The sequence below is a fragment of the Lissotriton helveticus genome, chromosome 2_1 (assembly GCF_964261635.1).
Source record: "Lissotriton helveticus chromosome 2_1, aLisHel1.1, whole genome shotgun sequence".
In the NCBI taxonomy this organism is placed as follows: Eukaryota; Metazoa; Chordata; class Amphibia; order Caudata; family Salamandridae; genus Lissotriton; species Lissotriton helveticus.
In genome coordinates, this window is record NC_136059.1 from 870,583,960 (window position 1) to 870,603,051 (window position 19,092).

Below are 19,092 nucleotides of genomic sequence, written 5' to 3' on the forward strand. Positions count from 1 at the left end.
TGGCAACACATTCACTCCTAAAAATTGGTTTGCGATTACTGCCCTATTCTGATTTTTTAGGCTTGTGGTTGATTTCAGATACGACGGCTCCGTCGCCGGCTCCGTCGTATCTGATATCAGATATCAGATACGACGGAGCCGGCGTAAGGGGCAGCGAAGAGGGATTCTCCTCATAGACCCGCAGCAAGGAAGCCCGGGTAACCCCTGCGTTAGACACGGTCTCATGGAGCATTGAACTCCCATTTTTACAGTCTGCAAAATAGCGGCTAAAGTTTAGGTACAATAATAGACCTTCACTAATAAATATCACTTTTTTGTATATACACAAATTAGAAAAACGTGAGTAAGGTGGGGATTTTGTGTAACCCTGTCCTGAAGAAGATGTTTTTACATCGAAACATGTTGACACACACCCAGAGGCAGCGCACATAATACTACGCTCATCCTCTTACAACCTTTTTTTAATAGTACCAACTCGGGGAACCATTAAAGTTTTTGAGTCCACCCACGAGTCAGGTCCTTTTTAAATCTCCACTCACTATCCCGACCCCACCACCACACTCACTCACTATATGATTAAATAACCCTCACTATACACCACACATAGACATAAGAGTGCTCCCGCGTATTCGCTGGTCGCAGCACGCCGTATCCCGTAGAGGGATACGATGACCCCGATGATGAAGCATGACACCAAGGGGCCTGTTGGTGTGTGAGGGGTACCTAAAAACACCAGACGTGCTCCCAACCACAGTAGGGACATCGTCAACCCTTAATTTTATGGATTCCTCTTGTTTTGTAAACGTTACCCAGGGAGAACGAATCCATATAGTCTCTCTCTCTCCTTCCTTTGTTAAAATTTTGCATTTCATTCTCATCATGTTTATTTGTGTGTAATAACATGAACATATATCTTACTAATATGTATGTAATTGAACTGTCTTCTCAATCTCATAAAGTAATAAAATGTGACTCACAATGATCTCAGGTGGGGGACTGATTACTCATACCTTTGACCTTTGATTTATGAAGTATGTGTAACAGAAAACCTTGACCTGTTCTTTCTCTCACTCTTTAGGTTAGTACACGCTCATTTCCCAGTGATGTCTAAAAGCCACCCTTTGATGCCCAAGCGTTATGTGATGCCCTGGAAACAAGATATGGTGAACAGAAAGCTGATTTCAAAGGTGAATTTTAACCGTTTAGGACAAAACAAGAACATTTTATTTTTTTGTATTAATTTAACAGGCTAAGAATTTACCCTTTGTTTACGTTACAATGCTTATTGATGTGTGAGTGTGTGTGTGAGTGAGTGATTGATGTTTAGGAGTCTATATCAACGATAACGTGTACGATACAACAGTCTTGTAAAATGAGCTCTGAGCCTGACATGTTTTCACTGTGGCCCACACACTGAACTACAGGCACTTTGAATCTATGCTCTTCTCCCTTACACAAAATACTTTTTTTAGTCTGCAGACCTGCTTAGAAGAGCATGAGTTTTAAGTCTGTGGATCTTGTTTATCGAGTATTCTACTAAGCTGCACTGTCTTTCTAGCAAGTAAATTTCCCTATTTCCACTGCCACCGCAGATAATTTTTAGATCAACAATTGCATATTCCAGACATCAGGAAGGTTATGTTTGAAGACACAATTTTCAGAGTCCCTGCTGAAAATCTGTGTAATGCTTTCAATTCTCAAATAACATCACCTGAAGTTCTGCAATTTATTGAGAACGTGGTGATTCATTTAGTACCATAGGGATCTGGTCATAGCATTCAGTCCTCCGTTTTGCTACTTTAAGACATTTAATTGATAAAGCACTAAAGAAATAGAAGTGACATAACATAAAACCCACAGATATAGACTCCATCTCCAAGTCACACTTTGCACATGCTCTACAGATGCTCAGGTGCACTCCGAACACCATCAACTGGGCTCTGCACACTCGCCCAAAACCTGACGCAGGTTTAATGTGGTGCAGGGATTTACAACGTGACGCATCTCCTTAGATGCATCACATTGTAAATAAGGCGCAACATGGCACATGGTTTACGCCGCCGCTGCATCACAGAAGTGACGCAACGGCGGCCTAAAACTGTTTCGCAAGGGGCTTGTAAATCTACCCCTATATTTTTATTTAACCAAAAACATAGCATGAAGTCAATTACATCTCTTAAAATTTCAAGATATTCTCACAGTATTCTAAGAAAGAGAAATCTGATTGTTAACATCGATAAACAATAGTCTTCCATTTCTCTATGCACTTCCTATTCAGCATCTTCTTTCAATGGCGTATTGGGTGTTTTTCTCTCACATTATTGTAACACATGTGACTTCCCTGTAGAAATTCTGAAAGGCCTGTTCACAAACTGCATTTTGTAGTACAGTTGGTAGTCCGTCCGTACAGAGTTTCTGCCTCACCTATCTTTTTCTCTGCAGAGATCTCTGCCCGACTGTGGATTCTCCGCTCACATAAGTATTCGTTTTAGTGGTAACTTTGGGATGGGCAAGGGAGAATGGCTGGAAGATGGGGAAATTCTTACTGCTAAAAAAGAAGGGTTAGGGAAGGAGTGAAGAGGGGTTAGTGGAGTGTTATGAAGAGTTTTCAAGCGGGACATGCACCCACCCACGAAACCCCTAAGGGCCACATGTACAACTGTTTTTAGCAGTCGGCCGTTTGTGACCGCTAAAATGGTCTGCAGCAGGTGCCACTCCTATTTTGCGAGTCTGTAACCTATTACCGGCTCGCAAAATAGGGTTTGTGACTCGTCATTGGGACGGGGGCGACCGAAATGCAGACGCAAATGGAAAGTTTGTGGTAGACAATTCGCAAATGGTAAGGGGTCCCCAAGGCACACCTTACCCTTTGTGAATGTGGGCGCAAATATTTTTTAAGAGCAAGCAGTGGCCCCAGGGACTCTGCTTTTAAAAAATGACAGTGAATTGATTAATTGTTCTTCTTGAAATGCAATTCGTTTTCCTTTAGGGAAAATGGGCTGCATTTTTTAAAAACTGCTTTATTTAAAAAACAGTCACAGACATTTCGGTCTTCTTACCCCAGCAGGCCACCATCCCTGTGAGTGCCGGCCATTCCCAATTGGTTGCAAATTGCAACCTGCCTCGTGAATATTAATGAGGCAGATCACTTGTGAACCATTTGGGAATTGCAAACATATTCTCAGGCACTGCTGTATATTCTATTTTATGAGTCGCAAATTGCGAGTTGCAAAATTGAATGGTCGTACATCTGGGCGTAAGCCTGTTGCTAATTACAAACTACACTTCTGAAGTTACTACAGCCAAAAGAACCCACAACATAAGTAAATGTACTCCAGTTCACAGCTGGAGTATGTCCAGCACCAGGCAGGGCCAAACCCTGTCACTGCAACACCCTTCCTTAGGAATCAGTGGAGACAAAAGATAACTATAGATATATATTATGTCGGTGATGGGTTTAGATTTATACACAGGAAGTGATGGCGCTCTTGCTTGTGCGTGTATAAGATGCGCTTGTGATTGATGAGTATACAGTGCAAACAGGTCAAGGGAGAACAAACCCGAATGAAACAACCTCTGCACTTGTGTGGATGTGAGTCCACACGAACAATTGAACAAAAGTCCTGAGAATTTTATTTGCTCTCTATTTTAATTTTGCGCCATTCACTATATTTACTTAATTTAGCCCATTCACATCCTGACCCTGGATTTTGAACGATCCCGTACTCACTTCCGGGTTTTCCATTGAACAATGGAACTTTCTCGTTCTAGTGTTCTGAGATATGTACTCCATATAGACTTCTGGTTCTGTTGTTCCGCAGCCGGATACAACAGAACGAGCCACGAGACGTGCTGCAACCAGCACAGGTAAGCCGTGCCACAAACTTTCCCTTTTTGGTGCCCCGAGCATATGATAGAATTTTAACCCCCCCCCCCCCCGCTCCCACCCCTGTTTTACAGCTCCAGTATCGTGAGGGACGGACCCGTCCTGCACTTTCTTTCTAACCAGAAACATTGTGATGTTTATGCTTACATCACCCGATATATAATAAGACCGCCACTTATCTTGCAATTGAATACGAGGTCTCAACCGGTACGTAGATATGCTTTTTAGCATATTTAGTATTTGACATAATTTTCCACCCGCAGCACCCATTGTGATATTATTTTTCTTCTTTACAGAAACCTTTGACCATTAACTACATACAGGTAAATCCTTGCACCTGCATGCTTGTTAGTACCATGTTAGATCTGACGTGAGGCAATTTTAGCTAAACCGCTCTCCCTGCTTTATTTTACTTTATTTTTCCATCCTCCAGTAACAGTGATCAGGTCACCGATTATTGCCCTTCCTGTCTATTCTTGATAAACACGCTCCTAAATGTACTAATTTATGGCAGTCTTTTTTTACCGTCACCCTTCTTCACGCACGCTACTCACGGCAGGTTTGAGGCTAGCAGTAAGATTGAGGCTACCATTATGATTCCTCACTCATTATTTATAGATACACGTGCAGCATGATTGATTTCGCAAGCTTAGCAACGTGATTTCAAATTTCCGATTGTGTACGTGTTGTGGTGTTTTCTTTATGTTCATTTCAGCCATTACATGTTATCTCACGCGCATTTCGTGCAAATTAGATTTTCTCCTCTTGGAGTTGGCATTACGGTATTATGAACAGTGTATTACTTTATCCCGCGTATTTTTCATATTGTTACTGCTTTATTATGATCACTTTAAGATACATGATGTTTTGTGAAGAACATACAAATACTCTGGAATTCATTCAGTCATTATCTTGTCGATACCATTTACTTGTGGATATCATCAAACTTTGGATACTTTGTTTTACTTGGTCTTTTCTTAGACGCTGATATTATACATCTTTGCATATTATGCAACCAACCGATCGCAATATGTTACTATACCACTGTGCAAATGTTTTTTCTTCTCTTAGATGGTCACTCCCATTGCGCTTCCAAAAGAGTTTATTCATTCATTATGAATCACATGATCTACACACATTTGGTTCTCTATGTATTAGACAGTCACCATTACTATGCATTCTTTCACTATAGGGTTTCCACTGTCAACAACCCTTGTGACGCCATTTTCTCCCTTTCTAATTTTGTTATTGTTTCATTTTAGTTTTTATTAATTTGAGGTTTCACACAAATAATTCGGAAATCTTCTTCACTTCTTTTATTTATTTTGTTTTATTTTGTGCCTTTCCCAGCCCTGAAGAGTCGCGTGTCGGCTGGTAGAATGTACTATGTACTGATCTGGATTGACTTATAAATCCATTTGCTGAAACTTCCAAGGTCTCAACCTTCATTATTTGCACTAGTTCATGTGTTGAAAATTGGTTTTGACACCAAAACCCATTACATAGAAACGTGTGCACAGGACTTTTGTTCAACTATAGATATATATCGGCAAATAAAGCCACATTTTTTCCTTTGCTTAGTATCCAAATTAATGATTTTTTTGAACTATGTAAACATATTGTTTGCTTTGTTATCCAGTATCTTTGTCATTTATTTTGTAAACTCTGTATAGTTGTGTATTTTTATATAAAGTGTTGTTGAACCAGGCTAATTGTGTTTTTAATTTTCAGTGTTTACTTATAAGCAAATGCTGAAGATTTAAATAACAAGGATTAAAAAACTTGCAACATACTTTGTCATGAAAAAAGGGATTGTTCTCAATTCATTATTATTATTATTATATTATTATTATTATATTTATTTTTATAGAGCGCAACAGCTACCCTAAGGTTTCCCGGCGCTAGGAAAGAAACTGAAACAAAGTAACAAGGGGAGAGAAAATATTGAGCAGATGAAATCTAATTATTGGTTAAACAACCATGTCTTCAGGTTCTTACGGAATTGCAAATAACATTCATTTGTGCGGAGTTGAATTGGGAGGGAGTTCCATAATGAGGGGGCCAGATAGGAAAAAGAGCGACCTCCTTGTCTAACTCGATTGATCCTAGGTACCTGGAACTTATGTTGAGTCGAGGAACGTAGGATTCTGGGGGGTAGTATTGCTTAACCAAGGAGGTCAGATAGGCAGGGGCCTTACCAGCCTTGATTCTATGCATGAAACATAGAGCTTTAAATTTTGCTCATTGTTCAATCCGGAGCCAATGGAGACTCCGGAGACCAGATGACGTAGAGGATCTTTTTGGTAACATGCATATCAGTCTCACAGCTTCATTTTGCACTGTTTGTAATTTCTTAGTAACATCCTTGCATGCTCCCAGGTATAAGATGTTGCCGTAGTCCAGCCTGGATGTAATTAGAGCTTGGACTACGGTTTTTAGTGTGTTCTGGGGGAGCATCCACCTGATTTTCTTAAGCCACTTGAGTATGTTAAAACACGTGGCTGCCACTCTAACCGTTTGTTGTTTCATGGACAGGTTTTCATCAAAAATTATGCCCAGGTTGTGAGCGGTGCTAGAGGGGGTGGGTGTGGGCCCCATCTGAGAGGGCCAGTGTTGTGGGCCCCACAAGGAGGTTTGTTTTCCAAACAGAAGTAGTTCCGTCTTTCCTCCACTGAGTTTTAGCTTATTCTCAAACATCCAATTGGCAATGTTGGTAAGGCCCAAATGGAGGGAAGACGGGTTAGAATGTGCATTTGCCGAGAGAGAATACACAATCTGGGTATCGTCAGCATATGAGTAGATTGTCAACCCAGATTGTTCGGCTAAGAGGGCAAGGGGACTGATGTATAAATTAAATAACAGAGGGCAAAAGTATTGAACCCTGAGGAACCCCATAAGGTTGATTATGGGGTTTAGAAGAGGATGTGGCGGAGAAGACTTGAAAAGTTCTATCAGAGAGAAAACTTTTAAGCCATGCCAGTGCCGGTCCTGTGATGCCACAGGCTTGCAAGGTGTTAAGGAGGATGGTGTGGGAGACCGTGTCAAATGCGGCACTTAGGTCGAGTAATATAAGTGCCACGGTCTCCCCATCATCAACTTGCCGGCGTATGGTTTCAGAAACCCCAAGTAGGGTGGATTCCGTTGAAAATCCTGTCCTAAAACCAGATTGGGATGTGTGAAGGAGGTGGTTGGATTCTGTGAAGTGAGTGAGTTGGGAGACAATATGTTTCTCCAAAATTTTGGAGAATAGGGGTAGCAATGAAATTGGACGGAAGTTAGAGGGGTCGTGTGGATCTGCAGTGGATTTCTTTAGAAGAGGTGAGACCATGGCATGTTTCCATGCTTTGGGGACTTCAGCCTCTCTTAAAGAAGTATTCAGAAGCTCTAAAATGAGCGTTAGTGCGGGAGTGTCGAGTGAAGGGAGGATTTGGGGGGAAAAGGGGTCGAGGGAGAGCCAGATTTGATACTTGTTATAGTTTCGTGTAATGAAAGCAGGTTGAGGGGGACCCAGTTGGTTAGAAGCTGGGGATGGGTACCTAAGACGGGGTGTGTAATAACTATTCCAGATTTGGACAGGCTTACCGGGGAGTTAGAAGCTGATGGAAAAATAGTTGGATCTTTGAACTCCTCATAGATTTTGTCAATTTTATTCCTAAAGAATTCAGCCAGAACATTGCACTGTGCAGAGTCCTGGGAGGGTGCTTTTGGTTACCAGGATGAACCAGAGAGTTCCTGGACTATTTTGAAAAGTGCTTTAGGCCGATTTTGAGCATTTCAATAGTTGTTTTAGCAAATTCAGCTCTAGCTAATGCACAGTTTGCATGATAGTTCAGAAGGGCTGCTTTATATAATGATTTTTGTGCGGGATCATAGTGGGCACGCCATCTGCGCTCTAAATTTTTACAGGCCGTTTTTTCCAGTCTAAGGGCATCTGTAAACCAAGGAGCAGGAGGATGAAGTGGAATTTGTTTTTTTATTTTTCTGTGGAAGGCATGTGTTGATGGCAGAACTAAGCCAGTTTTGAATAACTGTAGCTTCTCCTATATTTGTAATATTAGTGAAGGGCCTGGTGTCCCTAAGACAAGTATTGAACTTGGTAGAATCCAACTTTTTCCAATTCCTTAAAACCCTGGGACCAGATGGGGCTTTACAAGAAATGCTCAGTTGCGGCATTGCTATTGTAAATTCCACTAAATAGTGGTCAGACCAAGGGATAGGTTTCGATGGTTTGCAAGTAATGTTGTCTTGGTTGAAAAAGATTGGATCAAGGAGATTTCCTGCCTTGTGGGTTGGACCTTCATTGTGAAGGGTGAGATTTAAGGCCAATAGATCTGCTATAAAATTGGTGCTGGTGTGACTAGAGATGTCATTTAGATGGATGTTTAAGTCACCGACTATCAGAAAGTTAGTTGCCTCTAGTAAAAATGGTGCAATGAGCTCGGGAAAAGAGGCTGCCCACGTGCTGGCCGTGCCAGGGGCTCGATATATTAAAGCACCGGATAATGTGAAATTTGGAGATAACTTAAGCTTAAAGGATCCAGCTTCACAATTAGGGATGTCAAGATCTATCCATTGACATGTATAGGAGTTTTGAAAAATAATGGCGATGCCACCCCCCTCTTTATGTGTTCTGTTTTTGCTAATATGCTGTAGTTAATGGGTAGCGCAGCTGCTATATCTGGACCTGCGCTATTAGTCATCCAGGTCTCAGTGAGGAAAAGTTCAGTTGGTTGTGATTCTGTAAGTAGATCATAAATTCATCCACGCATCACCATCACAAACACATTTCCACAACAATCAATCACAGCCATACTGAGTACATAAGAAATTAACTCCAACATCGAACATCTTTTGTTGCATTCACTACTTAGGGCGAACCTCTTTGTAGGTTTGCCCCTAGTTTTTTGGAGAAAATATATTGAGGATGAGGAGAGAGAGGGTTTACAGGCAAAGGGTCAGCATCTTTCCAATATCCAGGGATGCAGTCATTGCCAGATACCGCTTCTTACCTGGTGTGATCCTGACAATGTATCTATGGAATAGGAGCCTAATTCACCAACAGCCCGCTCCCAGGCTTTTCCAGCCTAAGTCAAAATATTGGCTGCACTCAATCTCACAGGCAAGGCAGTCTCAATGCTTGCTTAAGATTCTGAGATTCATCAACAGAAGAGTGCATCCATTTATCGCTATTTCACAGTCACTGGCAGAAAGGCAATGGGTGGCATGTGAAGTATATGCCTTTGGCCACTTCCCTCATTTGCTAGGCACCATTGACTGTGCCCACATGTCACCTGGGCCACCTCACCATATAGTACACCTTTTTGGCAACAAACAGGTTGCCTGCAATGCCATGTGCTTCTCTAGTGATGTGAATGCTTCCCGGAAGCTCACTGATAAGCAACAACACCTCACAATGAGACTACATGTGCATTTGGGGGTGGTATCTCAAACATAATTAATAATCACAACAGACAATACAAACACTTCACCCTGACAGACACCGCGTGCATGCAGACATGATTTATTACATTTAGAATAGAGGCTCTTTGACCAAAAAAACACTTTTCTATTTTATATGTGATGCCCTGTGTGCTCTCTCTCTTTCTCGCCTATGCCTTTACAGCCTACAAACATCCAACCACAGAATCTCAACAGTAGTACAAAAAGGCACACATACACAAGCCGTTTTTTAGCTTAGTTTTGGATCCTCATGTCGCAATTCAGATGTCTTGACCATACAGGAGTGATACTGTTGTCCTCCCCAGAACATGTGAGCAAGATTGTTGTTGCCTGTTTTGTGCTGCAGAAAATTGCCATGAAATGGGGCTTGCATAAAGATGTTGATCCTGATCTATGCTCAGGCCCGGTACCCATAGTGGAACAGAATAGAGGTCATAGTGTGCAGGAATGGGATTGCCTAGTTACCTATTTTTTTTCTTGAGCTGCTAGTTTGGTTGCTGCATTTATATGGTTAGACAGTCTCTTATCAATGATGAATGGTGAATGGCTAATACACTGTTCATGTGTGCCATTCTGAGGCAATTCTCTTTACTGAATAAAAAGCCATTGCCTAACATACTACATTCAAGTTTAAAAATATTTGACGCTCTTTCAAGTCAAGTCAGACAAGCTTTATTCGACGATTGTCATAAAGGCAGACAGTACAAATAAATATAAATTTTAAAATATAACAAAGTTAAAATTTGTATGTACATTACATATAAAAGTTATATATCCATTTCATTATTGCACACTGAATTAAAATTTCAGTTTGGCACCATGAATACATGTTAATCATTTGACATTCTACTTCTAATGGTCCAGGCCCAGCCCAAGAATTTGACGCTCTTTATTTTTGCAAACATTATAAAACATCATTCACAATACAAAATCACAAATTCTCAAATGCTAAACTCCTTTTGTTTGGTTAACATACTAAAAGCCTTACTTAAAACACATATATTCATTACAAACAATCCCTTTATTTTAAATATATAAATGTTTTATTACTTTAGGTACATGCAGCATGTGTCTCTCTCACATGTGGAGACTTCCCTTCCTCATGCAGAGCCTCTACTGCGAGTGTGGAGTCTCCCCTGTGCACGTGGTGCAGAGACTGCACTTGGGTGGAGATCTCGACCTACAGCATCAAACAGGAAGAGGAAGGCGGCCATTTGGTCGACATTTCGAGCCATCATCTCTTTCCCCCATCCACCTTCATCCTGCTGTTCCTTGCAATATTCTTGCCCTCTTCACAGCTAGAGACATGACCAGAAGTCGTCCCATTGCCTAAGGAAAAAAATAAACAACAATTGCCAGGGGGTTGTTGAGAAGTACCCTCAGCTTTATGGCGTTCCGGAGACCCAGCTGAGCAATGCAACTCAGGCACAAATCTGGAAACAAATCATGCCACGCTGGAGTACAGTTGGTCTCCACACACGGTGGGAGAAGCTGTGCCGCAAGCTCTGGTATTACCTTAGTCTTTGGGCCTGAATTCAGACAAAGAACATTATGGGCTTGTCTTCTCAACCACTTTCTCAGCACCCTGCAAGGCACCGCTTTACCTGAGGGTCCTGAAGGCTGCCTGGCCAACCCCTCATGGTCAGTTTGAAGAGTTTAAGCAGAAAGATAGGGTTTGTATTGTTCACGCTTGTGCACATATCATTTGAGAGTGGTGTTCTGTCATGTGTTAACGGTGAACTGTGTTATGTCCTTCCATGTTATATTTAACATATTTTTTTGTGATATGAAAGTTTGAAAATTAAACTTTCCTAAAATGCATTTTTAGTGTTTTTTTAGTTTGGAATGACTAATCATCTGATCTTGACATTATGGAAATGTTTTTAATATATTCAAATATTCTTTCAAGTTAAACTTAAGACACACATTATATATTTGAAATTTGTAACATTTCCATTTGCAAATTTTTGTTTATATGATACTAATATTGTGTACTTTTCTCTTTATTCCTAACCACCATATCATTGTTGTATTTACCCCAAATAATTAATAAAGTGTGGGACAACCAATGTTAACAAATGTAGAGTAGATCAACAGCCTCTACAATGTTGTATAGCCACTCTCTCCTCTTAGATAACCAATTTGTGGAACCTGTTAAAAAAACTCAATTTTCTACAGTTTAAACCTCATTCTTTACAGACATAAGCTCTTAGTATCCCTTTCTCTTCCTTTGGATGGCTGATCTCAGATATGTTTCAGAATATGCCATTTTAACTATTTGTTATCAGCAGTATTGAGTATGAAAGCAGAGCACAGTGTCAAGTTATTAAATACTACACAATGTATGCACTTGTACAATATGAAACATTTTCCCTTTTAACTAAAGTTATGTCGATATGTGTGTGAGAAAGTGCCATCTTTCTTGCATTGGTATGTCCCCACTTTTTTCTGACTGCTGATGTGCTTTGACTGTGTGCCCTGGGCTCCTGCCAACCAGGTACCCAGGGCCTGTGTTCCTTCCCTAAAACTGTGTTGAAACTAAAACCCAATTGGCATCTCTGGCCACCTGTCAGCCCCTAGTAAATGGTACCCTAGGTACCCAGGGCATGGTGACCAGAGAAGGGCTGCAGCACTTATTTATTTATTTATTTATTTTTTATCCTCATTGACCTTCTCGCCGCCCATTACACAACGAAACCGCCCTTGGGCTTTTTACCTCATACACTGGCTATGCAGGAAAAAGGCTTTCGCAGCGCTGTTTAGAGATAAGACCCTCCTCCGGGCACGGCCCAGTATGTGAGTGGGACAGAGAGTTTTCCTCCAGGGCGTGTCCACCCTATCCTCAAATCTACACTTTACCTGGGAAGACTTCAACCAGCCAAGATAGGCGAAGGCTTAATCATTGGATTTATATTTTAACCAAAAACCATAGCAAAACCTTCTCCCTCACCCGGAACCTAACGAAAATGGGGTCCAAAACCTGTACCTTCTTTTAGTCTGATCCGAAATGTCTAACTCTTACCCCTCTAGCTGGGTGCCCTATGCCAGTGGTGTGGGCACAGGTGCATGAGCCCTGTGCCCCTACAGTACCCAGGTCCATTCCTGGGCACTGTAAGTGCAGTGATGTCATTAAGAGTATATGGTGCGGGGAGGTCGACATTAGGAACTCCACAACACCATAATGGCTACACTGAAGGCTGACAAGTTTGGTATCAAACTTCTCAGCACATTAAATCCACACTGATGCCAGTGTGGGATTTAATGAAAAATACACCACAGAGTGCATCTTAGAGATGCCCCCTAAAACTTAACCACAATCCATGTCTGGACTGAGAGGCTGCCTAGGCTGCCACACAGCATACATGTTGCTGGACCCCTGGGGGGAGAGCCCCCCGCTCTCCTGGGCCTGCAACAATTCACATCCTGGGCTAGGTGCTATGTCTCCTCCCCCAGGATGGGCAGGGGAAGCTTCAAAGGCCTGCCACCTCTGTGAGCTTCTTCAGACCTTTTGCTGTATCCAGCAACTGGCCCCCACCCGTCCTGACCCCCACTCTGGCAGGAAGACTGGCGGGAAAAACTACGTCAGGAAGGGAGGTGTGCCAGCCTGTGCCAATCCCACCCCTCAGGTGGGGGAGATGAGGTGAAGCACGACCCCGGGCTCCAGTCATCTTGAAGATGGGGAGCCCTGCCCAATCACAGCTAGGCTCCTGCCCCCCTCCCACAGGAGAGGAGCAGGCTAGGGGGTATACCCACCCCAGGACAGGGACCTATTGGTCCCTGCCCTTGCCCTACCTTTAACACCCCTAAATTCAGTATTTAGGGGCTCCCTGAACCTTCCTTCCTCAGATCCTGATAAGAAAAGAAGATCAGGAAGAAGACCCGCCGTGCAGTTGCTAATAACAGGATGACCCCAACTGACTTGGCCCCAGCCCTACCGGTACCGGCCTGTCGATCCTGGAACCGGCTCCTGCTTATACCGGCGACTCCTGCGGACAGCAACCTTGGGACACCCAGAGGACCTGCCTGCCTTGACCTTCTCGAAGATTGGGACTCTCATCAGCAGAGGCTGTGCTGCAACAACACCCCTGGTGTCAGCCAGGAAGCTCCGGACCAGCCCACTCTGCACCCACCAAGCCCGGCCGTGCCGAGTCATCCAAGACCACGAGGCGGTCCCCCCGCAACTGGGACTCGAAGTCCAGTGCCCAAAGACCCTCCTCGACGCACCAGACGACGCCTGCAGACTCAGAACCAGGGGCCCTCCAACCAGGGGCCCCCAACCGCGACCTGGAAACCGGTAACTCGCTTACCTGCCATTGGATAACATTGACTGGCTTGACACAAAAAATCTTCTAAGTGTGAAGTTTTGGAAACTTAAAATATTCATATAAAATCACCCGAATTCCGAAGTACTCACCTATGATCAGAAGAGAAGCCAGTCCTGTACCTTGTAGCTCAGTACTGAACCGCAAAAGTAATCCTTACCGGGTTTACTAGTAACCTGTATTTTCTCCATAGGAATCCATTGTCTGATTTTTTATGAAATGTCTTCTGTCTACTTTTGAAAACTTGAAATATTCTTTAGAAATCATATGAAATATTGAAACATAATTACTTACCTGTTTTAGGTTGAGACCCCAGTGCTGGCCCTGGGAGCCCGGTACTGGATTACAAAAGTAACGAGATGTACTTTACCTGCAACCTGAATTTTCTTCCATTGGATAACATTGCCAGATTTTCATTGAAAAGTTTCTAAGTGTGAACTTTTAAAACAGCTTTATATTCCTGAAAAATCACTACAATAACTAAAACGTTTATACTAAATTGCTGTCAGCTTAGACCCCAGGACTGAATCTAGGATCCAGTCCTGGAACTACCAAAGTAATCTACAAAGTAATCAACTGTACTTATATGATGAAAACCCATTGAGCTCAAGGCTAAAGTGTGTTTAGAATTGTGTTGCCTACTGCAACCCCTGTATCTATCGTGTTCACAACGTTTATTGCCTTTCTGCAAAGTACTCATCTGAGACCTCTCATATTGAGAACAGTATATTTTGATACCAGTTGGTTCTAAAAATAAAACATCTATATCTTTGATATAAAAACAATTGGCCTAGAGTTCAGTCTTTGAGTGTGTGAACCCTTTTGCTGACTGAGTGTGTACAACAAATGCTTTACACTGTCCTCTGGTACTGCCTTACTGCTCGACCAAGCTATCACTTTAGAGAGTAAGGTCACACCTGACTTTAACCTCTCTTATACCTCTGGGGTTTGTGGACTCTATACACACTGTACCTTATTCTGGTCCAGTATATATAGAGCCACTTTCTCACAATGCATTATTGACCTAATAAATTAAAAACGTCTCTCTTTTTTCTCGTATGTTTTCTGTGAATCTGGCTGGCCAAGGAAGATCACAGCAAAATTAGTGTCAACTCTCAGGGGTGGGCACAACCACTAGACTCCACCAGCGAGGAGGAAATAGAATCCACCACCAGTGAGCCCGCTCAGAGACTAATGCAATTATTCGTCAACAGAAGGAGACTGAACAGTCAGCTGTGGGGTAGTGGAGCTGAACCATTGCCATGAAGAGGAAGATCTTAGGTCTCCTCCTGGCTTTAAACAAGACCATTCAGTGGTGTCCCAAGATTAGCCCCAACACCATGTTGGCCAGCACACAGCCCCTCCTTAAATCCTGAGGCCCCCATTCCATCCGGCTCTCTTGCTGCAACACCTGCCCATACATTACCTCCTCCTCTCAGTACTCGCCCAGAAGAATTAGTCAAGGGACCCTTCTGCCCCCAATACTCTACAACCCTCTAATTTGTGTCTTTGGATGCCCTGCAGCAAGCCATGATGCCAATTGGAGAGCTTTCTGTAACTGTCTCATGTGTGGCGAGTTTAGAATACTCCCAGACACAGTCACTGAGCAGTTACAAATTGTATGTGACCTCATGACCTTCTTGATTTCAGGTCTTAAGTCTTGCCGACCTCTCCAACCCACCTCACCTCCTTTTGGCCCATCTCCCAGTTTGCCTGTGGTCCTTATTTCACCTCTCACCCCTTCTTTTGTTCTTCTAGTGGGGTGTCAAGCAGTGGCCAGCCATTTAACATCTTTGTGTTGAGGAGGCGTTCAACATTGTGGTGAATACCAAGAGAGGGGATAGCCAGAACATTTTGCCCCAAGCCCGAAACATGTTTGGTGTACTCTGTGGCTTGAGAGTGTGATTTCATCATATGTGGGACAGTAAACCTTTATTTTTAGACTCTTTATGTACCTTTTATTTTCCCTTGTGTATATAGACTGGTTCCTTTGACGTTTCCTAACGTGTTTTTATTATTTGCCCAATCCCCTTCAAGTTAGCATTCTCCCTCTGAATAAAGACTCTAATTTACATTAATTGTATGCGCTTCCCAATTACAGATAGATTTGTATTCTTCTAAAATATATTTGTGAATAAATTGATGTGTGTGTGTTTGTATGAAAATAACGTACAACTCTCTTTCTTACCTTTACAAATGTTATTTTATAATGGATTGTATGTCAGCCAAAGAAAATTCTTAGTTAGATTATTTTTAGATCAGAATGCAGGTAGTTTACCTGATGCAGACAGAGGACGCAGAGGTTTGAGGCTGCAAGGTGTTGTGTCCCTCCTACTTTGAGATGCCTCTGTAAAGTCTCCTGCATGCGTTGGCCGTGAAGATTGACATTGCCATTATTTGCCTATTGGCTCTAATATTTCATGGCAAAGGTTTGCTGCCTTACATTCACACCCTTAAGAAATTGAAGATGTTATTCTTGGTTCATCTTTGCCATGTCTCGGTAACATTTAGCGATATTATCCTAGGCATGAGTCTGTCTGTCAATCATCTCAGGAAGTCCTTTAAGTTTGGCAGCTGTATTACTGAGAGTACGCCTTAGCATGAATCTCCTCCCATACATTAGATTTCTGTTCAAAATAGATCTTCCAAGTAACAAGCATTTGCCCATGCAAAACTCCTCCACCTATGTGGCCGTCTGATATGGCCAGTGTTAAATTGTTTTAAAGGCATCTATTTTGTGCATCAATAATAATAGTTAATATTACTTTTACACATGAATTTACATATATAGACTGAACTAACATAATTGCAATTGTAACACATGTCCTTAGATATGTAGAAATGTGTCACTAACTTTATTAACTATCTAAATAACAAAGTTTATTAAAATACGGTGATGAAATTCAGACACTAAATTGGATATAATGTAATTCATATGTTGAAATGTACTCATGAATGTATTTTAGTTATGCCACATTTCCCATGTAAAACTCCATTTTAGATGAGATGACTCACCATCTCTGCTACTCACTCCTGCTTCCACTCTTCATAAATATTTGCCCCACGGGCTTCACAGAGTACACATTTGAGCTGATGACATAATGGCATATTCCATTGTAGTAGTTGCCTTGTTGGTGTTGCCATAGTGTGAACGTAAGATTGCAACAAATATTCTAACCTGTTAGTTTTTACACTCTATCCATTCATTGAGAGAAGGTTCTATTGTTAATGTCGCATATTAGTTAGAACATCTCAGGATGACTCTAGTATGGAGGGTTTAAATACATTTTTCTGAACACTGGGATAGTGCTTATGTGTTAAGGTAATGAAGTGTATTTTCCTCGAGTTCTGATTTGCTAAAGAAATTATACTTTTGCTCACACCACAATGATTTTGCAGTTCCTCAAATTTGTTATTCAAGAATTGTATTTAACACCCCCTTGATTTTGAGGGTGAGCCAGAATACTTTCCTGTTTTACTAAGGATGCTGCCCGAGTTCTTTCTGATTTTGCTTCTCATTTGGGACTTAGATTAATGCCTGATTTTGCATTCTCTGTATAACTTTTCTTTGAGAGCCTTTATAGAATTGATTCTGTACCACTTATTTTGGAGATTTTTGTAACAAACCCCTTTAACTTTTCATTGATCTAGAACTCAATCATTGAGTGAGTTCCATTATTTAACTATTTACTCAGCTAATATAGTTTGGGAAGGTGCCATAAAGAAGGAACATTTTGACTCATGGAATTGAGGTTTAACACCATCTCCGATCCTGGAAATCGTGGGTGAACTAAAAGAGGTCAATTTTTTGGGTGTTCAAAGTTTGGGCTTGGTTTTGCACCCACACCAGCAGGCTGCCTAGCATAGACAGGGATAGCATATTTGAGTTTGTGGGGGGTTGTGTCTCCTTAGCTAATGGCCGGGGACAGGCAAATTCTCAAAAGAAGCTTCCGCCATGCTGCCCAGCCATGAAGTGGCCTTCTTCATGATGTTCTGTGTAGGGGCTACAAAGTCCTCTACTTGATCCAGGTCCCCCTCATCCTCGACTATCTTCTGCTCGTCATTGTCATCCACCTCCTCGTCTTGTTCAGCAGGTCTTATTATAACTTGGAAGAGTACAGTATTCTCTCCTCAGATTGCCTGCCATATTCTGCTTGTAGATGGTTCAGCATTATCATCCGGCATAATGTCCCCAGTACCTAGCAGAAGAAGATTTCAACATATGAATTACATGAAATCTAGTTTTGTGTCTGAATTTCATCACTTTATTTTAATAAACGCTGTTCTTAATAGTTATTAAAGTTAGTACCATGTAAACATATGTAGATCCATGGATGAAAGTATTATATCTCAACAATGTGAACTCACCTCCTCCAGTCACAGAAATTATTTTTTAGACGATCCCCCTTAGGGTCAACTGCTGGACCTGAGTCCTTATATTAGGTATTTCAAAAATATCTCCAGGTCCAGCAGCCATAGAGATAAGATTTAGGTTCAATAAATATTTTAAATCTATAAAAGTTTTCTTGATCACAAATGCATGCATATTGGAGTGGAGATAAATACAGGGAAATATACAGCGGCAGGAAATAAACTTTTTGTGAGGAAAATATTTTTATTTTGCTTTTGATACAAAACCAAAACTTCAAACCAAGCATGAATACACATTGCACAATACATATCCATCCATATAAACACGGCAAGGCACACAATAGGGTACATTATCCTCATCCAGCCAGTCAGTAGCCAAGTTCGGGTGGAAATAGACTTTTAACATATGATAAACGTATAAAGTAGAGGGAAACGAGTTAGTGAAAGGGCTAGTGATGAGATGCAAAACATATAATCCTAGGTTCCGAGGCTTACTTGATGGATGGATGGTAGAGGGCCTAATAGCAGCTGCCAGTATGTTCTCTGAAGTCATTGTTGTGAATGTTTTTAAGGTGGACATGGGGGGCTGTTGTATGACTAAAGCTGACTGGAGAGAGATACATGCATAGTGGATTAAGTCACTGCAAATCATACAAAAATATGCTCGGTATATGGTTTAAATACTCATTCTTAGAGTCACAAAGATTGTTACCCTGCAAGTTAAAACAGCAGCTAACAGATAGTTTACCTTATCTGCTCTTACATTTCTAAATTTAAAAAACATTTTTAAGGCAATATATATTATCAGAAAAAAAGGTTGACATACTGAGCCTAGTGCATTTTTTCATATCACTTTTTATTGTTTTGCGTTCTGTAAACAATCTGTCAGATACATTCGTTTTCAATATATGAGTCAAACATTTGATCACAATTTGATTTGTAGGAATAGGCCTTGGACAATTTACAGGATGACATTATACTTGGAGTCCCCACTCCCTACCCCGTCCCTTACAGACCCCAAAATGTTCGCCATGGTCCCCAGATTTCCCCCAT

General features: G+C 41.6%; 1 protein-coding gene across 2 annotated transcripts in view; it reads left to right on the forward strand.

Moving 5' to 3' along the window:
- Positions 1 to 19,092, forward strand: part of SPMIP10 (sperm microtubule inner protein 10) — a 226,700-nt gene that overhangs the window by 67,680 nt on the left and 139,928 nt on the right. For both annotated transcript variants that reach the window (XM_078675596.1, XM_078675597.1), the window contains exon 2: positions 1,079 to 1,187. In XM_078675596.1, the coding sequence (XP_078531722.1) occupies positions 1,079 to 1,187 (109 nt within the window). The remainder of the gene's footprint in view (positions 1 to 1,078; positions 1,188 to 19,092) is intronic.